General features: G+C 47.1%; 1 protein-coding gene across 1 annotated transcript in view; it reads left to right on the top strand.

Annotated features, from left to right (window-relative positions):
• The window catches only part of C3H3orf70 (chromosome 3 C3orf70 homolog), a 44,344-nt gene extending 21,944 nt beyond the window's left edge, over window positions 1-22,400 (top strand). The window contains exon 2 of the mRNA XM_057765588.1: window positions 17,561-22,400. Within this exon, the coding sequence (XP_057621571.1) occupies window positions 17,561-18,117 (557 nt within the window). The 3' untranslated portion in view covers window positions 18,118-22,400. The remainder of the gene's footprint in view (window positions 1-17,560) is intronic.
• The last annotated feature ends 3,429 nt before the right edge of the window (window positions 22,401-25,829 follow it).

The following is a 25,829-nucleotide window of genomic DNA, read 5'->3' on the forward strand; positions in this document are numbered from 1 at the left end:
ACCGAATAGTCAGACATATGAATCTATAGAGGCCATTTTTGTTCAAGCAAGCAAGCAAAGGACCTAAGTAAGACTATTAGAGATGATCAAGGGAGCTGTTATGACAGACTGCAGTGAAGTCCTGGGAAATACTAGGGAATACTTGGAAACCTAATTTTAAAAAGCTAGAAAACAAGAATGAATAAATTACTAAACGTGTAACCTTCTAAAATTAAATTGAGGTTATAAACAATGTAAATATACCCATTACTAACAATGAGGTTGAAGCAGTGTTTAAAAAAAAAATCTCCCAAAGCAGGGTCTGTCTCTGACACTTTGGCTGGCTTTTGGGAACCTCTTTATACTGGGTTGCCTGACCAAGTCTTAATACAAAGGGAGGAGCGTGGTCCTACTTCAACTTGGTACACCATGCTTTGTTGACACCCATGGGAAACAGAGGGGAGACGGGAGGGGCATCAGAGGAGAGGAGGAAGGGGAAACTGTGGTGAGGATGTGATATGAAATAAATGAATAAATTTAATTAAGTAAAAAAATTCTCCCAAACAAAGATAATCCCAGAATCAGGAAGATTTGCTGCTGAATGCTATCAAACTTTTAAGGAAAAGTTAATATCAATGCTTTTTCAAACAATTCAGACAAGGAGGGGGCACTACCAAGCTCATTCTGAGAAGCCAGTATTGACTTGATAACAGCCTTGTTATGGATGTGTGTGTGTTCTAACTTCCCTGGTGAACACAGATGCAAAAATTCTCAGAAAAATACAAACCAAATTCAAGAACACATTAAGAGATACAAATGTCGTGGCCCAATTGATTTCATCCCAGTAATGCAGGTCAGCATACATAGATTGATAAGTGTAATATGTCATATAAACAAATATGAGGACAGAAATCACATGATCTTCTCAAAACACAAAAGACAGTTGACAAAGTTCAACATGCCTTCATAATAAAAGGAAATGGGGATAGAAGGAAAACGTCTCAACACAATAAGCTGTGTATGGCAGTGCTACAGGCAGCATACTGTGTGTGTGTGTGTGTGTGAGAGAGAGAGAGAGAGAGAGAGAGAGAGAGAGAGAGAGAGAGAGAGAGACTGGGGCATTTCCTCTGAACTCTGGAACTCTCTGCTGTTGTCAGTGTAGTGACGGAAGACTTAGCTTGAGCAATAAGACAAGATTAAGAAACAGCAGGGATACCAATAGGAAAGGAAGAGACGATGTGATCCTCTGCACAAAAGACCCTGTAGCCCCACGAGAAACAACAGGGATACCAATAGGAAAGGAAGAGATGATGTGATCCTCTGCACAAAAGACCCTGTAGCCTCACCAGAAAACTCAGAGACCTGACACAAAAGATCCTATAGCCTCAACAGAAACAACAGGGATACCAATAGAAAAGGAAGAGACGATGTGATCCTCTGCACAAAAGATCCTATAGCCTCAACAGAAACAACAGGGATACCAATAGGAAAGGAAGAAATTATATGATCCTCTATAGCCTCACCAGAAAACTCAGAGACATGATAAGCGTTTCCAGCAAAGTAACAGAATACACAATCAGGATGCAAAAATCAGTAACTTCTGGATGTATCACTAATAATCTTGCCAAGGAAGAAATCTGGGAAAGCATTCTTTTGATTATGAAAAACTAGGAATAAACCTAAGCATTGAGGTGAAAGCTCTCTACAGTGAAAATGTTGGGACCCTGAAAAGAAACTGAAAAAAATGTTAGTTCAGTGGTTCTCAACCCGTGGGTTGTGACTCTTTTGGGGTTGCATATCAGGTTTCCTGTATATCAGAAATTTATATTACAATTCATAAAGCAGCAAAATTACAGTTATGAAGTAGCAATGAAAATAATTTTATGAGTATATCAGAAATTTATATTACAATTCATAAAGCAGCAAAATTACAGTTATGAAGTAGCAATGAAAATTATTTTATGGTTGAGGGTCACCACAGCATGAGGAAATGCATTAAAGGGTTGCAGCGTTAGGAAGGTTGAGGACCACTGCTCTAGATGATGATAAGACTCCCCATGGTCAATGGACTGGCAGGGTTAATATTTTTATATTGGCCATATTACTAAAATCAGCCTACAGATTCAGTGTAAGCCCCATCAGATTTCCAATGGCATTCTTCAAAGAGCAACAGTGAAATCCTAAAATTTGCATGGAAACAAAACAAATGTCAGAATAGCCACAAAAGTCCTATGCAGAGAAAGCAATGCTGGGCTTAGGACAATACCTGATCTCGAATTATTTGGGCACAAAATAGCTCTGGAAGCTGAAGCAGGGCAATCACATGTTTTAATGGAGCCTGTGTAATTTAGACCCTAGCTCACAATTCAGTACCATCAAGCAAAAGGGAAAAGACTGTAGCACAATGATCCAGGAGTGTAGCATAGCGATAGAACATGGGTGTAGGAAGCATACGGCCCTAGGCTCAGTCCCTAGTCCAAAAAGGGAATAAAGGAAGGAGGGAAGTCCTATAGGAGTGCTCGGAGAGATTCACCTCTGTACACAGAGGGCCTGGACTAAGGTTAGCTGTTTAACTTAATCAGTCAATTGGAACATATAATACACATTTGTCCTTAAGGGAAAGACGAGTGAGGTTCTTAGTGCTGCCCTTCCAGCTGCTTACGGGGCCAGTTCCCTTTTGCCTGTCTCAAAGTAGAGTAGAATTGGCCACAGGTTTTGCCATAAGTGAAGTTAAAAGTTCGTATTTGGTTCTGTTTTCATTATCTTCGCTGGTCATTGCAGCCCCATGGTATTGGTCCGTATGCTGGGAAGTCCTTTTGTCAACTTGCACAAGCTAGAGTCAACCGAGAGAAAAGAAACTCAGTTGAGAGAATGCTGCCCTAAGGTTGGCCTACAAGTAAGCTCTGGGCATTTTCTTGATTGATGATTTATAGGTAAGGACCCAGCCCACTGAGGGTGGTGCCAACCCTGGGATAGTGATAGTATCAGAAAGCTACCTGAGCAAGCCATGAAGAAAAGCTGCACTGCTCCGTGGCCTCTGCTACGGTACGTGCCTGCCTTGTGTTCCTGGGTGTGACTTAAGAGTTGCAGGCGGAAATGCTTTTGGTCATGGTGTTTTAGCCCAGCAACAGAAACTAAGAAAGTCTATATTCCAGAGAAACAAGAGGAAGAAGGAGAAAAGAAGGGATTGGTTCATAGCATTCTGCAGACTGACAAGCGTGGGCAGCAGGGGAGCCCAGGAGAGCCTGCCTGGGAAGCCTAGGGGCTGCTGGAGAGCCTGCATTGGCAGCCAGTGAGCGCTTCCCTTCTGTCTGTACTCAAGCAGATTAGATGCGCTTGTTCACGTGGAAGGCCAGCTACTTACCCAAGTTCACAGTGGCTTGTGTATTAATCATGTCCAAAAATCATTTTCCAAGTTTACATAAAATGAACCATCATTACCTAGCAAGCATCAAAATGACTAGTTAGTTGGGTTTCCCCAAACATTTTCCTTGAGGGAAAGTTCTTTCTGCCTCCACCCCATTTTGTAGGCTTCTACGGTTTCATGAGAATGCTGTGGTTTTCCTGAGTTATTAGCCTTCTCACCGAACTCTACAAGATAATGGTTTTGAACGGAACGAGATCCACTTTACCCGACAAGACAACAAAAGCCTCAGTCCCCTGCCACCAGAATCAAGGCTGCAGGAAGCCAGAGTCCTATGCTGTACTTCATTAGCACCTTGCTTCTTAATCCTCAGTTGCTGCTGCTTTCAGAAGCAGCAGGACTGCTCTTAGGGCCTCATTTGCAGTCAGCCTGCTCCTGGGATGGGGTGATTGGCCTGGATTAACCGGGTGGGGTGCGTCCTGAGCAAATGCGCTGGTGGCAAGCTTTGTCCTCTCTGCCACTGTCGTATTCCTTCCGCCAATGTCACTTCCCTTATGTTTTCAAGTGACAGTTTGGACACGTAAAAAGCATTTTACTTGGCTTTGAAAATTTGTTTGACCATTTCCCACACATCTGGTGCCTACAGACTAAAACTCCCCACGTCCTGCCATAATCACGCATTTTCACAGGCCCAGTGTGGACGGGGTTCACAAGCCCATCCCGAGTCAGCTTCCTCCTTAGGTTTTGCTCAGTGCTGTTCCCTCTGCCTTTGTCGAGACTCCATATAAGTCCGGGTGCACTTTTGTGTGGGCCCTGCTGGGAAAGCAGGCAGCGTCTTCCTGTCCTCCTTGGGGTCTGTTCCAGACTCTGGGGAGAAGAGCTTTGGCAGCCCTGGCCCAGCCACGGTGCTCTGCTGCCAGTCAGGAAGCCATAGAACATTCCTCAGGCCTCCTGATGACGCTTTTCATTCTGGATAACGAGAAGCATATACTCACCAAGTATGAAGGATGCATCTAGAATCTTGCTTGTTCAGGAAGCATTTGTAATTTCATGTGACATTGTTTTGGGACAGAATAGTCAAGTATCTTCAATAAAAGATTTCTTTGGTTTTCTTAACTTTTTTTTGTCATCAATTGTTGATAAAGAAGTTGCAAGAAGCAGAGCCCATGTTAAAAGAAGTAGATTTTAGAATGCATTCTCTTAAATTCTTGCACCATTATTACTCCACTTAGTTATTAAAACTATTACCATCACCTTGTCCAATTTTAAAATACTGTTAATACTTACTACATTACACTCATCCATCATTAGTATAGGTTCCAAATATATTAACTAGCAGGTTTCTTTCTGTTGCCTTGGTTTTAAAATGCTGGGGTTCGAGTCCAGGGCTTTACACAATGCCAGGCCAATCACCAAGTTACATTTCTAGCCTAAACTGTTGTGTTTCTCGGTAGACAGTCGGAAAATGACGACCTGCTAGAAACCTACCCTTTCATGTCACTGAACCAGTTCATGTCCAATCAAGGGACAGAGATATGAGGAGGGCATCTCATAAAACAAAGGGGTTATTCAGTATCCCAAGAAGTGACTACAATATGAGGAAGTCATCCCTGGTTCCCAGGAACACTAGGATAATGTCACAGGAAGGACAAACTCAGAAGGAGGTTCCCTTCCTGAGGCTGGGGTCAGGTTTTGAGACAGTTCAATTTAACACGGGCATAGCTGCAGGTCCGTAGCTCATTCTGGGGACACAGCTTGTGCAGGGGCACAGCTCGTGCAGGCGGGGTTGACTGGACAGGGGCAGCAGAGGGTTGGTATGGACAGCAGGCCTTGGGCATACTGGTTTCCACTGGGAGAGGGCCTTGGGAGGGTTAGCTGTTGGGTCGTCCTGGGAACATGGCTGCGGTATGACATCATCAGGAGAGTGTCTTGGCCTGCCGTCACCATCTGGCACACCGTGGGAAAGGACAAACGCGTCAGAGAATTCTGTCCATGTGTTTGAGAGGCCACACATCGACAGCTCATGCAGCTGTAGTCTCCCTGTAGTCTGAGCCCGTTCTTTCTTGTTTGACGTCGGCTTGTAAGTCCAGGTTCCAGTCAATCACCCGAGGAAGTCAAGGAAGGACCTCAAGGAGCGAGTCATGTCACGTCCACAGTCAAGAGCAGAGTGACTCCACATAGCTGCATGAGGAACACGTCCTTAGACATAGGTCCAGTCACGCTGGCTTTTGGTGCCTCTGTCTGGGCTTCTTTGTCCTCATGAAGTAGTGGTTGTATGGAAAGTAAGGTAGACACTATTTGTTACATCTTGCCCCTAACTTCTGGGATGTCTCCATTGGCACCATTTTTTTTTTAAATTGGCTAACCTAACTACAGGTTGTAAGAGAAAATACAGGTAATTACTACATCTGATGAAAACAAAACACAACAACATGATACATGCTTTCTTTAATTAAAGACTATATAATTTATGCACATAAATGGTAATAGTTTGGTTTTAAACTATATGTCATTGATAGAGTGTGTACTAAGATTCTGTAACTTTAATTTTAAAATATTTAATATTTAAAAATTTTAATTAAATTTTATTTTATGTGTATGAGTATTTTGCCTGCATGTATGTATGTGTGTGTACCACATGTAAACTCCGTGCCTGAGGCAGTTAGGAGAGGGCATGATGTGTGTTCCACAAGCATGCTTTGTGCCCAAGGAGGTCAGAAGAGGCATGGATCCCATGGAACAGGAACTGCAGGTGGATGTGAACTATCCTGTGGGAACTGGGAATAGAACCCCCGTCCTCTGCAAGAGTAACAAGTACTCTTAGCTGCTGAGTCAGCTCTCCAGCCCCTGACTTTTATAATAGAAAGTTCCAGGATACCTTATTACCTCGTATAGTTTTGAAAAGGAGGTCCATGAATAATGAACAGACGTGGTGTCTACAGACAGAAGTAGCCCTTTGCAGAGTTAGATTTAAGATGAACAGACGTGTCTACAGACAGAAGTAGCCCTTTGCAGAGTTAGATTTAAGATGAACAGACGTGGTGTCTACAGACAGAAGTAGCCCTTTGCAGAGTTAGATTTAAGATGCAGTACACATTTCCTGAGCCCCCGCTGAGCTGCATGAAGTACAGACACTTCGGCTTTCACCGTTAGTTAGTTAGTGTCTAGTTAGTGTCTTTTCTTGGGAATCTCTACACTTTTCATCCCCAGATCAATAAGGAAGCCTGGCAGATGTCTTGTTCCCGTTTCCCTTGCTTCAGCTTGTCACTGGTATCTGTCCACTGAATGAATGGCTTTGGGAAATGTGGCTGGAGCTCTGTGGAGGTCTACAGCCTTGTGCTGGTGGCGTGGCAGAGAGCCACTCCGGATCGCCAGGCTCCGTTTTGGCTCTGCTCCCCACTACAGGCATTTTGTTGTTGTTGTTTCTAAATGGGTTTTTCAAACTGCAGTTTTAGAAATCCACTGTCCAGTAGAAATCCACTCAGGCTGTGCGGAGAGGTTTGGAATGAAAGGAAGGAGGCAGTAATGATCTTAGAAAATGTTTGTAAGATTGAGGCATAGTATTTTAGAAGATAGGCAACAGTGCCTTCCAGTTTTAGTATCCCTGACATTACACACGCATGCACACAGGTGCACATGTGCACACACACACATGCACACGTACACGCACACACAGCTTTCCTCACCCTGTTTCTTACCCTTCCCTTCCACCGCATTTCTGAGTGTGTCCTCCTACGTGGCAAACTGCCCTAACAGCTGGCCTTTCTCTGAACATACTGCCCACCCCAGTGGCCCATCCTGCAGAAGGGCTCCCTCTGTTTTCTGGCTCCTACTCGATCCCACCAGTTCTGAAGGTAAGCAGGACTTGCCAGAGTAAATGGAAAGGGGAGACATGGTCCCTATATAAAATCACTATTTGCCTGCAGCTGTGGCTTCATTTCCTTTGCCGTGATAAAATAGCCTAGCCAAGAGCAACTCAGGGAAGGGAAATAGTTACCTGGCTTGTAATTTCAGGTTCCAGTCAATCACCCAAGGGAAGAAGGATCTCAAGGAGCTAGTCATGTCACATCCACAGAAAGAGCAGAGAAAAACTCACGTGCCTATGGTGCCTGCTTGCTCACTCAGCTAGTGGACACAAATAATAAAAACCCAGAGTCAGATTTTGGGGTCCAACCGGAGGGTCAGAAAAGCAAAACAGCCAGCCAGCCACTGGCTCTTATCTCTGCCTCAGTCCGAAATGGCGATCCTGCCTCCGGGAATCTCACAATGAGACTGTGTGTGAGCGCTGTCTCCTCCCATATACTCCTCTCTGGGGCTGGGATTAAAGGCACGTATCACTATTGCCTGGTGTCTGTAGCAAACTAGTGTGGCTGCTGGGATTGAAGGTGTGTGTCACTGCCTGGTCTATAGGGCTGACCAGTGGGGCTGTTTTACTCTTTGATCTTCAGACAAACTTTATTTACTAAAACACAAATGAGACATCACTACAAGCTAGCTTTCTTCACTCATATACAGTTCATTGCTCAGCCTAGGGAATGGTGTCACCCACAGTGGGTGGGGTCAGTTATCAAGATACAATGCTGTACAGGCCAACTTGACCTAGATAATTTCTTTTTATTCCCACTCAGCGATAATGGCGCACCCCTTTAGCCCCAGCATTCAGGAAGCAGAGGCAGGTGGATCTCAGTGAGTTTGAGGCCGGCCTCAAACTCTACAGCATGAGTTCCAGGACAGCCAGGGCTACACAGGAAAACCCTGTTTTGAAAAAACCCCAAAAATGAAAAAATAAAAGGAAATTCTTTCTAAGAGATTCTAGGTTGTGTCAAGTTGACAATTAAACCTTCCCTGCATAGCTACCTAGAAGGAACTAGAAACTGAAGTGTTCTCTCTTGGCACCACCCATATTTGGCCTGTTTTAGCTAAACTTACACAGCACGATGATTCTGAACTCGCACCCTGAATGGGGTCTCCTCTAGCTGGAATTGCCCGCAGCTGTATAGTCAAAGGGTTCGATTGTGCCGTTTTTTCCCAGCAGAGTGGTTTTGGCACCCTGCCTTTCCTGAGCTTTGCTGGTCTTGGTCACAGGAGAGTCCACTGCTCCAGCCAGGCTGCCCTTCACACGTGGGGCCTCCGCAGAAGGCATGACACTTCTTCCTGTCCTCAGCCCCAGCTCCTGCAGTTTGCAGCCTGTGTTTTCTGTGGCGCCCTCTTTAGCGCTGCGCTTTTTTCTGGACCCTGTGCAGAGTTTGTAGCCACAGCTGGTCGCTTCCCTCTGCTGCAGTGGTGTGGGTGTTTGTGTTTGTGAGTGGGATGCACTGTATATTTTGGCTCCCCCTGAGCCCAGCACACGAGTTTTCGGCATATATAGCCCTTAAATCCCATAGGCTTCATGAAAGCCCCAGCAGAGTCCGAAGAGTTAGTCTAGCACTCCCCCATCCCTGTCACTTGGCTGCGGGGATTTCTTATGAGGGCTGGGCAGCTCCTCCCTGCTTGGCTTAGGCAGGCTTCGCTGGTTGCTCTACTTGAGAGGGGCTGAAATATGACCCAGGCGATGACAGAAGTCCATTGTTAAAGGGGTACCCTATGTGGGTTGCTTTGGGTGCTTGCTTCCCCTTCCCCCATTCATCTTGTGCCTATTCAACAGAAAGACAGATAGAAATTGGATCATGAAATGATGTGCACTGAATTCTGCCTCCCTGATGCTGTCCCTGGCGGCACAGGCCAGTCAGCTTCATAAGAGTGACTTGGTGTGGCTGATTTTGCTGGGCCTTCGCATCATTCTGTGCTCACCACTCTTAGTAGTTGGTAGTTGTGTGTCTTTTCCTGTGATGACTTGCTGAATGGGATCCTTCCTAAGTTGAATGCACAGTGACTCAGGGGCCGATCATGGCCTTGTCCTTTAGCCCCACGTCCTCAGTGCCTGGCACACAATTAAATTTCACTTTATTAGTATGGAAGTAGGTGAGGGGCACACATGAAGAAAGTGGGGTGTCACAGTGAGTCAGATAGTCGACTAGAGAACTCTGCATATAGGGCATAGTAGAGTCTCAGAGGACTGAGGCTGGCCAAATGGTGGCCTGGCAAGGTGGACACCGCCACCACCTTCTATAAACAAGAACAGTGGATGTACAGTGCCCTGGGCGCTAAGCTGAAACTTGGAGATATTTTCATGTTAGTCCCTCAGCCCTGTCTGAGGTGAATGTCGTAACCACTTGCACACTGGGGAAAACCGAATTGAGCAGCCGAAGCATGTGTTGGGTCTCATGGGACATCTTCCGGCCTGGTCTTTTCATCACCCCTGCAGGTGGCTGCCTTCCTGTGGGTCTCTCCTCCTGTTTCCTTTCTCTCCTCTGCTTAGATGCGAGCATCACCGTCCAACATCTCTTGCAGCCTCTTCTTCCCTCTCAGTTCCTCCTGGCTCATCAGCACATTTGGTTATCTCCGTGCCCTTCCTCTCTGAGATCGTCACGGTTCACGGTGGTAGCCACACTGGGTGCCCTGGTGTTGCTTTCCAGGACCCACCCAGCCACAGTCCTGCCGTCTGAACCCCACACTGAACTAACTACCTCACCCTGGTTCCAAAGCCAGTGTGGAGCAGCCGCAGTCTCCCGAGCCTTGACAGGGCTCCGCAGGAGCCTCACGCGTGCTCCTTGGCCTTTGCGGCTCCGCCCCATGTTCCTGTGCTTTGCTTTTACTTTTTTACATCCGGTCTCAATCCAGATGCTCCCGGAAACACCGCTGCCTGTTGTACTGCACTTTCTTCCTCCTGTGGCACATGACTTAGTACTTGTTCCGTGAGTGGCTATGCCGCGCTCCTGCTGGGCTGTCAAACTGGGGATTTGCTTTAGGATCCACTAAAGATGGCCTGGGCAGTAAATGAAGAGACTAGAATCTTGCTTACATTTCTGATTAGGGCTGCGACAGTCTGTGAACTTTAGCCTGCCCCTAGGGCAGAGGACAAAAAGGCTAGGATACAGAGGACCACAGTGGGGGACGTGGAGAGCGGGACTCCGTTAACACTGTTGCCATTCACTTTTCCTGTGTGAGTCACTTCCCAACCCAATGACTGGTGCACACTGTAAAAATCTAGATAGCATTTCTTTCAGAGTGCTGACCTCCCCCGGCCTAACACAAACAGGTGTGATTTGATGAGCAGCAGGGACCTGTGCTGGGTGCGCAGGTCACCTCAGGCCACCCCCTTTCCGGCGCAGATTTACCTTCCTAACTCTATTTATTTCACTTGGGCTGCTTTTAAAATTGCTCTGCATTCCTGAAGCGGTGTGTTTCACATGTTAAGGGCAACCCCCGCCCCCAGAGGATTCTTTTCAATTTATCAAATGTATGGCTATCAAACAAACAAAACATGTAATTAGGAGCCTACAGCACGCTAATGGGGTGTGGAAACACACATGGCCTCCCGTCTGGATTGATTTTGCTGTTTTAGTTTGGTTGTGTTTTCCCTTCCCTTTGTACAAAAGACACAGCTTCAAGAAACCATTTCTGCTGTGTAATCACACGGCGCTGCCCACGGTGTCTTAGATGGAGAGGGTGGCCCACTGCCAGCCTGGAGTAGCTCCCCGTGGGCCTGAGAAGGAAGTGGGCTGTCGCCTTGCTCTACACGATGACCTAGCTTATGCATGGGCGAGCCTGACAGTGTGACGCTCTCTGGCTTCCCTTTATGCAAGATAACATGAGTCTCTCTGTGCACATCTGAGTGTCTCGTTGAGGTGTTGTAAGTGTCCACAGTGTTCTGGCCCAAGTCAGAAATGCTATCCATAGAGACTTCCAAAGATTCATGGGAGTTAGTGGTTTTGATTGATCTTTGAGAAGTGGCTGAAAATTTCTCCCAAAGAAATAAGGTGTCTGAGATACATTTTCACCTCTTTGTCACGGTTACTTTTTTTTTTTTTTGTATGTTTAGTCATGTCCCATGTTTGAAATAGTTTCATTATTTTATAGGGATATCAGTTAGTTTTTCTTTTAAAAATTACCTTTTGTTTTCTGTTTTTAAAATCTGGTCTAAATGTATGCAGTGCAGTGTGACAGCCCAGTGTGTTAATCGGATTAGAGTGACTGATATGGCTGTCACCTCAGACATGTTTTTTGCCCGAGAATTCCATTAGCTGTTTTGAAATAGTCAATTATTGTCAGCCATAGTTCCTGTACCTTGCTCATCAGAAACTGCTGTATCCCATAGCACTCGTTAGCGACCCTCTAGCGCCTACCATCACGTACTTTCCAGCTTCCTGCTCCCACTGGTGATCGTCTCTGCTTCCGTGAAACCAACTGTTTCATCTTGTACATAGAAGAGACTGCCATATCATCTTCTGTGTCTTTCTCATTTTCCTCAACGTTACGGCATCCATTGCGCTCCGCCATGAGTAATCCGCCACTGGGAACCTGCCACTCTTCCTTCACCTGCCTACCGCTGGGTGCCCGGGTACCATGTCTTGGCTGTTGTGAATTTGCTGCAGTAAACATGTAGGTGCAGCCATCTCTCCTCCTTACTGATTTGCAGCCCGTTGGATGGGTGCAGCCAGCAGTGGCATCGCTAGATCATATACGAGTTCATTCCTGCCGGGATGGTGGCACACACCTTTAATGCCAGCGTGTGGGAGGCAGGGGCAGGCACAGGCATCTCTGTGAGATTGAGGCCAGCCTGGTCTATGTATCCCAGGCCAGACAGGGCTGTACAATTTGACTCTTTCTCCAAAAAACAAAAACCAAACAACAGTAACACACAAGAAGTTCATTTCTAGTCGGATTTTGTCGTTGCTCGCTGCAGTTTGAACCCAGGCTCTCACACAGGCTGGGCATGCTTTCTTCCACAGACATGTGCATTTCACACGTGTTGTAAAGGAAAGACCACCTCTCATTTCAGTGGTTTGAGTAACCTCCCTGCAGGCTTCCTGGTGATGGTTTCCTTCCTATTCCTCTCAGGAGAGGGGTGTCCTCACCAGTGGTTTTCTCCTTTGATGACAGCCTTTTTGATTCTCATTGCTGTTTTGTGTGTCCCCGGTGACAGATGCCATCGGGTACCTTTTTATACGCACGCTGAGTGACACTCACATTGGGCAGCTGCCACCAGCACCCATCCTCACACCACTCTGTGTCCTGTAAGCTGAGGTGACTTGCCATAGAGCCTTCTCATGCCCTATCCCCAGAAAACATGTTCTGCTTTCCACCCATAAGAATTTGACTGCTCTGGGCACCTCACGTGTGGAATAATTGCATATTCATCTTGCTGGGACTGGCTTATTTCCCCTGGCACAGGGTCCCATGTTGGTGTGGCATGCTGAATGCTCCATTACACGTGGACATTTCTGCTTCTGAGTGCTGTCTGTTGGTGAACACTTCTCTGTTTTTTCTCTCAGGGCTATTGTATATAGCCCGAATAACACTGAGGTGTGTGGATCCTGCTCCCTGAGTCGCTGCCTCTAGTACTTTGTGTGTGTGTCCTGAGGGGAAATTTCTCGATGCTCAACCCTCTTTCTCTCCAAGTCAGAACTTTCCTATGAGCGATTTCATTTTTTTATGTATTTATTGTGGTGCTGGAGATGGAGACCTACCACTGTGCTGTGCCTCCCACCATAATCCCACTGTAAAGAAATCGAACAATGCAGTGTCCTGTGATAATTTGTCTTAGAGCTGCAGCCTCTTTAACCATCCTTTGTCTTTGCCATCTGTATCCCCAGATCACAGGCTTTGCCTAGTTCCGAGTGAGGCAGGGCTGTGAAATGAAGCACAGTGCGTCTCCCAGCTGGTCTCTCTTCCTCTACTGCACAGTTAGGTCAGTTCAGACTCCAGGAGCGCAATGCCGCAGACTGAGCACTTGCTATGCAAGATGAGCGCCTGAGTTAGACTCTCCAGGCCCCGTGGGAGAAAGCTGGGCATGGCTGGATGTGCCTGCCATCCCAGCACTGGGGGGTGGGGGGTGAGGACAGACAGACTCCGGGGGGTGGGGGTGAGGACAGACTCTGGGGGTGGGGGTGAGGACAGGCAGACTCTGGGGGGTGGGGGGTGGGGACAGATAGACACTGGGGGGGTGGTGAGGACAGACAGAAAACCTTATTTGCCAGCCAGCTAGCCTAACTGAAACATTGAGCTGCCACTTCAGAGAGAGACCCTGTCTCAAAGCAATATGGCAGAGCGATAGAGCAGTAAATCCTATGGAGTGTGTGTGTGTGTGTGTGTGTGTGTGTGAGCACGTGCATGTGTGTGTTTGTCTTTCCAGGGACAGTTGAAAGCACTCAACAGACTGCTCTGCCTTTGCATGCATATACCTGCCCACTCATGTGCATGTACACCCTTCCACATACCACACCCCCCACATACCACACACACACCACACACATACATCACATTCCACACACAGCTAACACACATCATATATCACACACATATCATATACATATATCACACACATCACACACCACACAGATAACACACATATCACACACAACACACACATCACATGCCATACACACATATCACACAAACATTCCCACACACATCACACACCACATACACATACCACACAAACACCCCCACATACATCGCATACCACACACATACTACCAACCCCCCAAACACACACTTGCTGTAAACTGATGGCAATAGCATCTACTTCTTCAGCCTGGCTGGGAAGTCCACTGAAGGTTTAGTAGATGCAGTGTCTGTTGGGGACACTCATCCTGGCTACAGAAGCTAAGAGAGAATAGGCTCTGGGCTCATCCTCATCTTTAAGGACATGAAGCCCACTGGGGGTTCCACTCTTAACCATCTCACGTAGATCTATTAATTTCTCATAAAGATCACATTGGTAATCGGAACTTTAATACATGAATGCGGGGGGTCCAGCATTCATACCGAGTGCCATACTTCAAGAAGGGAAGGCAGAACTGTGGAGAAGAGGAGCCCAGAGGAAGAAAGGTAGACCAACCAAGAGGAGAGAAACCAAAAAATAATAAAGATCACCAAGGAGGGAAAGGGGACCAAGTGGGACAAAGGGACAATGAGATGTGGGAAGGGAAATCAAAGTCCTGAAGCTTGGTTTCACCTCTTCCTTCATCTGTGAATTAAACAGCTGTTCTCTCCGGGGCTGAGGATGATTCTGGAATATAGGAATCAGCTGCCAGGGTCTTCCTGTGTCAGGTGGTAACCAAGCCAAGGGTCACTTGGAGTGGGTGAATTCAAACTCAACCAGCACCCTGCAAGCTCCATAACCTGGGCAGAAAGAGACGACTGGACCCTCACTCCCCCATTTCCTTCCCTCTGAACAGGAGACCATCCTGGTCCCAGACATCTCTCCTCAAATCCCAAGGCTGGAGACCTTCAAGAAAGAAGCTTCAACTCCAGCTTCCTCTATATCCCCAATACTTGGAGGCTGGGGTCCTGACTAGGGTGCTAGGGTCCTGCTAGGGTGCTGCTAGGCTAGTTGGTAGGTCTGACCTGCTCCGCATTCTCCTTTGTATGATTTCTCTCTGTGTGTGTCTCTGTCTCTATCTTTCTTGAGACAGGGTCTTAACTTGTAGCTTTGGTGACCTGGAACTCATCCAGCTGACTTCACACTCACAGAGATGCCCCTGCTCCTGCCTTCCCAAGTGCTGGGATTAAAGGTGTGGACCGCCATGTCCAGCTCTTGCTTAGCATCTTTTGCAGATGACAGAGAAGGTGCAGGTACCTGGTCTGTTTTAGACAGAGTTCCTCAGGCAGGTGTAACCAAGTTCTTTTTCCCTGTCAAACTAGTTGAATTTTCGTCTGCCTGTGGGGTCCACATAATTTGTATTCGTGCAGACTGTCTGAACATGCTTTTTCTATATGGTACTCCAGGGTAAAGCTGAAGATACTGAGTGCCACTTTAACTGCAAGCTGGCTTGGGTCTGATGGCTGGCCAGCGGTGTGGTCCATGGCACAGCACACGGCACACGGTCCTGCACATAGTTGTTCTTCTTCCACGTCTCCACATTATGAAACCTAACTATAGTCTTCCTTGTGGAGAGAATTCCATCTGAGGATTTCCAGTCTGACCAAGACATAAAACGCGAGTGACTTCCCTGCGCCAAGATGCTTATGAGGGTGATAGCATACGTCCTTGATCCTCTCAGGAGAGTTGCCCCTTGGGATACTGGACACTATCTGGATTATTTTTATTGACTAGGAGCTGCTCTGACATTGAATGAATGAATGGGTGGTAGAGGTCAGGCTAGCTCTCCTGTGGTGCCCAGGACAGCTCCAGAAAAGGATGATCTGGTCCAAAATCCCAGTGGCACTAAGGCTTAAAAGCTGCCATAATGTGTGCAAAGGATGAAACCCAGCCTGACTAAAATAGATGAACACAGGGATGGCAGAGCAGGGCCTCTGACTAGAGTTTTCAGGGCTTCCCCCTTTTAGCATTTAAAATAGATATGACAGATAGTTAGATAGATAGATAGATAGATAGATAGATAGATAGATAGATAGATGATAGATAGATAGATAGATGATAGATAGATAGATAGATGATAGATAGATGATAGATAGATAGATAGATGATAGATAGATAGATAGATAGATAGATAGATAGATAGATGATAGATAGATGATAGATAGATAGATAGATGATAGATAGATAGATAGATAGATGATAGATAGATAGATAGATGATAGATAGATAGATAGATAGATGATAGATAGATAGATAGATAGATGATAGATAGATGATAGATAGATAGATAGATAGATAGATAGATAGATAGATAGATAGATAGATAGATAGTAAATAGGGTGTGTGTGTGTGTGTGTGTGTGTACCAATACCCACTCACATGTGGAGGTCAGAGGACAACCTCGGGTGTCCATCATCGGCTGTTTGAGAGAGGGTCTTCCTTGTTTGATGTTTTTCTGCGTACTCCAGGCTAGCTGGCCTTCAGCTCCTGGGATGTCTCCTCTCTCTGTGTCCCTTCTCACTGTCGGGGCCACACATGCCATGCCCCTGGCTTTTCCATGGGTTCTAGGAATCCAGACTCAGGCCATCAGGGTTGCATTCCTATTGCTTTTATCATGAGACACCTTCCTGGACCCCTTTTGTTTTTATATTTTGAAATAATTTTAGATCTACAAGCTGGATATGGTGCGATTCCCTTTAATCCCAGCACTTAGGAGGTAGAGGTGGGTGACTCTGTGAGTCTCAAGAGTGGTCTGCACTCTGGTCTGCAGAGTGAGTGAGTTCTAGGCCAGTCAGGACTACACAGTGAAACCTGTCTCTAATAATAACAGTATAATCATTGTAATTATTATGGACTTACAAACTGCATAGTTTTAAGCCATTTCCTTAGCATTTGGCTCTTGAAAGACTTCCTAAATACATGAAAGAAGAGTCTGTGGAAAGGACATGTTAAGCCTCCTTCGTACAAGGCTTCACTCTGAGCAGCCGCTGAGGGCGAGGGCATAGGGAATGAGTTAAAGAGAGCCCCTGGGCTGTCTGTGGGCGCATCCACCTGGTTTGGGTCATGAAGTGGCCGTGGCATTGGTGTCTGGGAGGCACCTCCCCCCTGAGCTGCTGTGGCTATCTTTAGACAGAGTCGCCCTTAGCCAGCTGTGCAGGGTGGCCAGCACAGCCCGGTAAGCTCCTACCTGCCCAATAAATGTGTGTGTACCGACCAAAACACATCACCAAGGGCCTCGGGTTAGCTCAGTGGCAGCACACGTGCTTGCCTCCAGATCCCATCCCTGGTAGCAAAGTTAAACAGACACCTAGGAAGGGAAGGGCCCTCATAGTTTTGGTGGCACACTGAAGTACCTCTAGTTTTTAAACATATAAACATGTATTAACCTATTGTCAGAGATAAACATTAAGCCACAGTTCTGTACTCTAGGTTTATTTTCAGCTAGGTTTATCATGCTGTCTCTGCGCACTGCATCCAGTGTTGATGGGTGAATTGTTTAAGGTGAGGGCTACAGGATTGTCTGCCTACTCAAGACCCATGGAGTAGTGGTTGAACCCAAGGCCATGTGTAATGCTGGGGAGGCATTCCATGAGTCTCTCCTACGTTAAATTTTAGGACGTATTTCGGGTTTCCTGGACGGGGAGTACTCTGATACACTGGATCTGAAGTGGATTTGACAGTGCCAGGTGCTGGTATCACGAACTGTTTCAATCTAGATGCTGCAGCAATGCTAGGACAGTCTGTGCAGTGGTCTTGTCTTAGACTTCAGCTGTGTCTTGTGTGTCCCGCAGGCAAATATGTTTATCAGCCTATGACCCCCGTGGAGCAGCTCCCAAGCACAGAGATCCCAGCGAGGCCGCGAGAACCAACCAACACCATTCAGATCTCCGTCTCGCTCACTGAACACTTTTTGAAGTTTGCATCTGTCTTCCAGCCTCCGCTTCCCCCCGAGTCGCCAAGGTACTGTATGATTTCCGATCTCTTCATTGACAACTATCAGGTTAAATGTATCAACGGGAAGATGTGCTATGTGCAGAAGCAGCAGGCGCCCCATTCCCAGAAGATGAGCCCCGAAGAGGTCTCTGCACACGATGCCTTAATTTCTAAAGAGAGCGACACTCCGAAACTGGGCCACTGCTCCTCCCCTTCCAGTTCCGAGGACTCGGGGATCAATGCCATTGGGGCACACTATGTGGAATCCTGTGATGAGGACACAGAAGAAGGGGCAGAACTGAGTTCTGAGGAAGATTACAGCCCCGAGAGCAGCTGGGAACCCGACGAGTGCACCCTTCTTTCCCCGTCGCAGTCTGATCTGGAAGTGATCGAAACCATGGAAACCACTGTGTAGTCTGCTGGGACCTGCGGCCAGGATCCACCCTGAGCTTCTGTACTTTAATTTGATGTGTCCTTTTCCAATACTCTTGGCGTTTTCACAGCCCTGTTACCACCCATAGCAGCCCAGGGGTCTGCTAACTAGTGTTACCCTTAAAGTTATCTTGTAACTATGACATTGTTTTCTTTTGTATCTTGCTTTTCTATGTAGCCTCTGGTGTCATGAGTTGTGACCCAGCCTTAATTTCACTTAGAACTTTGAGAGTGGTGGTGACCACAGAGTATCACGGGTTGGTCGGTCACGTGGAGGAGCTTCCCAGAGTGGAGGTGACCATATTTTACCAGTAGCCCATCCTTTGTGGTGAGGGCTCTTGTTCAGCTTCCCTTTGGCATGTCATGTGACACCTCTGTTCTCTTGGTTTCGGTATGGGGAGCAGCTCACTTCAGGATACAGTGTTGCTGGCAATTGTCTTTCCCTTCCTCCTTCCTGCTAGCTGTAGGGGCTCAGGACAAGAGTAGCCTCAGGAGTTACTTCCCGGAGGTTCTTGGAGGTCCCCTCATGTCACAGCTTCTGTGACTGTGAGGAGAGACGGGCCTCTCCAGTTTGTGTCTAGTCCAGCTAGTGTGATGTGTGTGTATGTCCATACACCAGCTTGTGCGGTGTGATGTGTGTGTACGTACATACATACAGTAGGGTAGTGGGGATTCAGGAGAGCTCAGACCTGGTTCTCACCATGGAGGGGACACACTACAGGACACAAATCATGCAGCTCACGGCACCCAGGAGGCTCTTGGAACCGGGGTAGGAGAAATGGACGTGGCCTAGGCCAGCTGAGGAAGTTGCTACAGTGACTGAGCTGGCCCCGGGTGGGTTCCACAGCATCCACTGCCCTTCGTGATTGTTTTTCAGATCAGGGAGAAGCATTTAAGTTTTATAGGTATTATATTTAGGAGGCAGCACATCTGACATCTTAAGAAAAAAAAAACCACACTAGTTTTAGTTAGCATGGAAATGCTAAAATACAAGTCCTTTAGGGATTAGGAATGAATCTAATAGGTTTGATTAATTCTGCTTCGTTTGGTTGTATGAAGCATTAGAATGGCTTAGATGAGAAATGGACTAGAATTTTGTATGATGCATGGGTTTTATGCAAATGCAAAGACAGTTGAAATAGCTCACTGCTGAGTCAGGAAGATGTTTTATGTAACACTTCTTCACTTTACTACGCCGGAATGCACACACGTGTGTGCTCTTTCACACACACGAAATAGTGGGTAATTCTTTCTTTCATAGCTTTCTTCAAAACTCTGCCCCTGATTTGCTATATAGTGGACATTCTCATGTGATCTTACTATCTGCCGTTCTCCTAAATCTATGGGTGAGGCACAGCACAAATCTGGGAGCTTTAACATCTGTGAGGAGACCCACACAGCTGCAGGGGGCGGGTGTCTCAGATCCTGTTGGTCTGAGCAGGCGCATGGCCTCTTTGTGCTGTCAGAATCTCACACATCCCTCTCTGTTCGTGTGTCCTTGAGGGAAGGAGAGGCTCGCCGTGCTCTCGGGGCCTCCTGCATTTGGGGTTTTTCACTGTGTACTCAGGAAGAATCTGCTTTCCCAACTGGATATGGAGTCGCAGTGATTCACCACTAGCCCCTTCTTTAGGCTGACAAGCCCAGAACATTCAGTGTTCAGAAGGCAGAATATGTGGCTTCCTTTGAAGGCAGTCATTACAGCCTTCTGTGCTAAAATCCCCACTTACTGAAATGCGAAGGCTCAAGCTAAGAAGGACCAGCAGGCACAGGGGAGGGCAGGTGGGAGCAGCCACAACTCAGTTGGAGGGTCATGCTGCTGGCCTGGGATGGCCTGGGGACATCTGGTGAGCCCTGCCTGAGGTTTGTGGTGCCTCACTGGCCCAAATACCATGAGGCACGTATCCATCACCTGGCACTCAGGGCTGTGGAGATAGCACCGGGGCCATCTTCAAATGTGCGGTGAACGATCTCCTCAGATCCCCAGGTGGAGAGGCAGGCACGCAGAGCTTCCCCACACCTCTCTGCTGTGGGCCCACAACCACAAGTACTAAATTAGCTGGAGTCTACAACTTGGGCTCCAAGAAAACATGGGGTCAGAGCCATGGTTCTGGAGCTTGGCTGAGTGTTGGGCTTATGCCCTTTATCTATAACATCTGTGACTTCTGTCCAGGGTCCTATTTTCTAAACCCCGACTGCCATTCAGACTTGCCACAAATGTGATGTAATTTTTGCATTTAATAACAATTGACGATCCCATTAAATATTTGCACAATATCTTTGTAATTAAATTCACTAAGCTTCACTTGCCAGTTTTATAAAATTGGACAGGTTCCCTTGCATTCCAGGATCTCAAAACAGCCCTTTCTGAAGAAGCACAACCAAGCGTTTTTCGGTTTTAGTCTCCTAACACTGTTCATACCAGTAACTGTCTAAAATATGATTAAGCCAGAATTACTTCTCTATGCTTGCGTTCTGAAATCAGCTGAAAAGAATATAAAAAAAATGTATAGCTTAACTTCAATTCTAGGCCTATTCTGTTCTATGTCCTATGAGAGAATTTCTCTGTAATCCTGATATTATAGTGCTGATTTGTATACCTGTATTCATAGGCACTTTAGAAATACTTAGATGCAACATGCACTATAGACGGTAAGCACAGTTGTGTTAAATAGGCTTTGACTAGCCCTTGTACAGTGAGAGATGGAAGCTTGCAATCTGGACCTTACAGAGTGCTGGCCTGGAGCAAGACTTGGACCACATGGATGGGCTTCTCTGAGAAACTGGCACTGTTGCCATTTTTTTGAAAGCTTGTTAGGTACCAGCGTGACCCTACTAAATGCAGAATATAGTTTTCTTACCTAACCAAGATTTTAACTTTCAAGTGTGTCCATAACTTTTCTGAGAAATGACAAAGCAATTAAAGTCCTTTTTGGGATAACTATTTGATATCTTAAAGAAAATATAAGGCTTTACTTTAAAATCTGAGGTTTTTTTCTTTTTGCCTTGTAACATTTAAGGTATAAAATGAGAATTTGAGGACAACCCTGAAGAGAAGCAGTTGCTTTTCTGGAAGACGTACACCTCAAGGCGATACAGTACAGAACAGAGTAAACCCGAGCCTGTCTCAGCAGAACACAATGAAATACAATACAGAATAGTCTAAAACCAGAGCTACAGCATCCCAACACAAGACAACACAGCACAACAACACACCACAACACAGCACACTATACAGAATAGACTAAAACCAGAGCCACAGTGTCCACACTCAACACAGCAGAACACAGTGTAAAAAACTGCAAAGCCAGTGTCCCAACAGGCCGTAATACAATAGAATGCAACACAACAACACAATCTAACACAACGCAATACAACATGATGTAAAACCTGAGCCATGGATGTTTTCTCACAAGTCTTTGGGATCTGATCGTCTTGGGAATATGCTTTGACTTCCTAACCTCGCCTGCTTGTCTATTTGAGATACCACGCTCCTCTGGGGTTGATCAGAACAAATTCTTCTTATGCAAATTTGATTGCAACCAGACACTTTAGACAGTCAGAATATCCAATGAGCATGGTAGTGTAGATACTGCCGTGTAGGCAAAAAGACACTTTTAAGTAAAATACTATTTATGTCATTGCTCTTGATTGTCCCCAAATCCTATTTTCAAAATGTTATTGTCATATTTTGACTTTTTACTTGAGGGAAATATTGGAACAGTTCTCTTTCCTTCCCCCTTTGTCCAGCGGTGCTGCGAACCCAGACAGAGGACTGTGGGGCTTGGTGGGGAGGGTGTACTGTGCTCCCCATGGAGGGGCGGGTGGGAGGTGAGGGGGGCACCACTCACCTCTTCTGTACCACACCACCCTGAATGACATATTAAACCTCAGTGTAAACACAAGGGCATGTCTCAAAATGAGTTCATTTCCAAACCTCACCTTGTTGTGACTATGGTGCCTGAGCACAGTGTGCCCAAAGGGCTGGTGCAGCCCATGGAGGAGCTGTTGGTGACCGAAGGTGAAGCAGCCGGAAGCCTGTCCGGACTCTGTGATGGCGCTCCCAGGTCCCTGTGTGCGCACGCGCATGGAGGCTGTCCATGCCTTGCAGTAGTCACATGGTGTGCCGGGTTCTTTGGAACCTGTTTTAAAGTTTAAGCACAATGTTGACCCTTCTGTAATTTCCTAAAATTAGATTCTGTTTTCCTAAGACAGCTCAACTTTAGAGAAACACCACTGTACAATAAATGTGGTTTTCTTTTGTACTAGAACAAACTGCTGTTGAGTTTTTGTATTGAGTGTTTACTGTGTGCTAGGAGAGAAGCAGTCTGTACCCTTTGCCCATTTACACTCTACAAAACTTGGATGAGACACAGCTAAATATTCACATGTCCCTGCTTGCCACGTATGTTCGTTCCCAGAACTCTGGGAAAATGGACTCCATCAAATGTATCACCCCAGAAATAACATTTATTTCACACCAAGTTAGGCCCTTTCTCCAGTTCATGAGTGCTGTATAAGACAGCTATATAAGACAGGGGGAGGACGAGGGAGGATGAGGGAGGATGAGGGAGGATGAGGGAGGATGAGGGAGGCTGCTACCCTGTGAGACCTCAGGCTGACTCCATCACTAAGGCCCAGGTCAAGGTTCAGTATGGCAAGCCCAGGGACTCCATTTGATTTTGCCTGCCAGCTTCTGGATTTACTCCGTGGGCCAGCCTCCCCAATGACAGCGTTAAACATGCCATCAGTAGTGCATTCACCGAGTTCCTGGTGCCGCCTCACTTCCTCTGTGGTCTTCATGGCATCCCGTGTCACAAATGAGGGCAGCTCAGAAAGTGTTACAGCGGCACCATTCATTAGTCAGGCTGGGACCTGAATCCAGAACCCTGGCCCAGGAGTCCACTCTCACGGCCTTTTGTCTGCGTTATTCCATTGCTGTCTGTAATGCAGTGAGTGCTGCCTGAGTGGCTCACCACCCAGTGACATGGACAGCACTGGAGCAAGGCTGTGGTCCAGCCTCCCCTTTCTGTGTGCTGACTGCCAGCTAGTACACGTGTGTACACGTGCCCTGTCGCCTACAAGCTCAGCATTCAGACTGGTCCATCATGTCTGCCGTTTCAGTCACGTCCTGGCCTGCACGCCAGGCTGGCTTTGCTTCCGAACGCGCCAGCTTGTCTTCTTAGGGGATTCCTGCTGACAGTGAGTCTCATCTGCATGTGTGGTTCACTGATTTAACTCCGCATAACTGTGCTGTAACATTCTGGAAGGCATCTTGTTTGTAGTCTTACAAGTGCTGACTGCCCACACTTCTGCAGTACACCAAGCTAGCCTCTTGTCCTAAGTACAACCTGGGAACTGACCATGCTTTTAGCTCTCCGTGTCCAGCTCAGGGCTGAATGAAGAGGGTAATACGTGGCCTATCTCTTGGCACTTGGGTGTGAGGAGAGAGGGTCAGGTGGAGAGATTCTTTGAGCCAGGGAGATGTGATGGAAGTGCATGAACAGGTGGGCGGGTGAGATGGCTCAGCGGTCAAGAGCACTGGCTGCTCTTCCAGAGGACCCAGGTTCAATTCCCAGTGCCCATACGGCAGCTTCTAACTGCCTGTAACTCCAGTCTCAGGAGATTCAACACCTTCACACAGACATACATGCACACAAAACATGAATGCCCATGAAATAAAAATAAATATATAGATATATAAAGGAACAGGTAAAGATGCTGAGATACTCAGGCTGTTTTTGTTACTTTTGGAGTTTTCTAAAATGAACCTGTATTTCCATGGCTGAGAACGGAAGTCCTCTTGAGCAAAGCGTCCTCATTTCCTGGGATCAGTGGTGAAAGTGGGGTGTCCAGGCAGTGGCCACATTACTGTGTGTCTGTTGAGAGACCAGGGAATTTGCTGGGAGCCTGGAGCTAGCTGGAGTCCGCTGAATGAGCACATCATAAGTGCTCCAAACATGGCTGGTGCTTGTGGGCACGGGGGTGTTTTCCTGTGTTCCCGGTTGGAGACTGCCTGTGAAATCTGGAGATGAGAGATTAGAAAGCTTGGGCCTTGGAGAATGTCTGAGTCTGGTGGCATCTAGCCTGTCACCTGGTGTAAATCTCCAGACGATCTCTCTCAGCGCAGAGATCTGGTTCTCTGCAAGATGACAACAAAGGCTAGCATTGTAGACTCGTGGAGCACTGCAGGTTGTAGGCACATGAGGCTCACAAGCATCCCCCCCCCCCACACCACAGCAGCTTCTTCACTGTCCCTGACAACTGTGTATGTGCATGTGTGTGTGCCCGTGTGTTGGCTGAAGCAGTCAAGACTTAAGTCAGATGTGGAGTTCACACTGCAGGGAAATACTAGAGGCAGCCCCTACTGCTCTCCTGCCAGCAAACACCAACCATACAGCTTCCTATTCTTCGCCCAAGCCCAGCCCGTGACTGCTGTGGCCACACACCTGGGCTGCCCAAGAAATCAGCATGTGGGGTATTGAGGGACCATGCTCAGCCTAACCTCACCCCTCCAGTCCCAGCTGTGCTCAGCCCTAACCAGCAGCTTTACAGTGGGCCCTGCCAGGGTCAGCTACTCCCTGGCTGTGATGGGGGACAGGAGACTGACAGAGCCTTGCTCTTAGAGGTGAACTCAGGAAAGAAGTTTGGAGTAGATGGTGTGTGAACTATTTCCATCAGTCCATGCTTCTGAAGCTGTAACTTCATGTGGACATTCAGAAAGTCACTAAGCATCCCTAGCCTACCCCTTGGCATTGTGAAATCATCCCCAAGGTCATAACCAATAAGAATAAATGCACGTTATGTTCACAAAAGTCAGGTGCAAGGATGGTAAGAGGCTAGCGCCTATTGCCACAGAGGCCGCCTTGCAATGGAATGAGTCCGTTTAGTCACGATGGAATGTTGTTCAGGAGTCAGTGTTTGACGCATGAACACACACACACACACACACGCACACATGAGAACATGCACACACACATACACACATGCACACGCACACGAGAACATGTGTGTAATAGCACTGAACACGTTCTTAGGAATCAGGATATTGATTGGCCTGGGGGCGGACAATCTGCTGTGGAGGTCATCTCTATGTGGTTGACCTGATACATTCACATTATACACGGCGTTTGTGAACGTTTCTGTCCATGCCTGGGAAAGAAGGGAACTTTAGGAGACAGTAGTGACACTTGTTTGAAGCCAAACATGGCACATGCTGGACACTCAGAATCTGACTGTGCAAACAGAACGAAGAGCACATACCCTCCTGACACTCTGAGCAGAGGTAGAGGCAGGAAAGATTAACGGCTCATGAGCAGTATTATGGGGAGTGCTCCCTGGAGCACAGACAAGGTGAGAGCCAAATGCTGCTGCTGCTGGTGTGTGTGTGTCTGAGAAGGGCTTCAAAAAGTATGTGCAGAGAAGCCTGGATCCAAAAGAGGGAGCTGGGTGCCCTGGGGAGGAGGGGACATGCACTTCCATGCTGGGGCAGTCCCGGGAGCTCATCTGTGCTCTGGCGTTCCCTGGAGTGGCACTGACCTACCCAGAAGGCCACACTGCAGGAGGTCTTGCTTGTACTCTGGGCACAGCTGCAGCTTTGGGAACCATTTTCCTGCAGACAGTGCTGAGTGGAAACACGGCTCTAAAAGGATCCCCATCGCTCTGAATTATTTATCCGCTAAAGCATTCATCACGGAT

This window comes from Chionomys nivalis, chromosome 3, assembly GCF_950005125.1.
Source record: "Chionomys nivalis chromosome 3, mChiNiv1.1, whole genome shotgun sequence".
In the NCBI taxonomy this organism is placed as follows: domain Eukaryota; kingdom Metazoa; phylum Chordata; class Mammalia; order Rodentia; family Cricetidae; genus Chionomys; species Chionomys nivalis.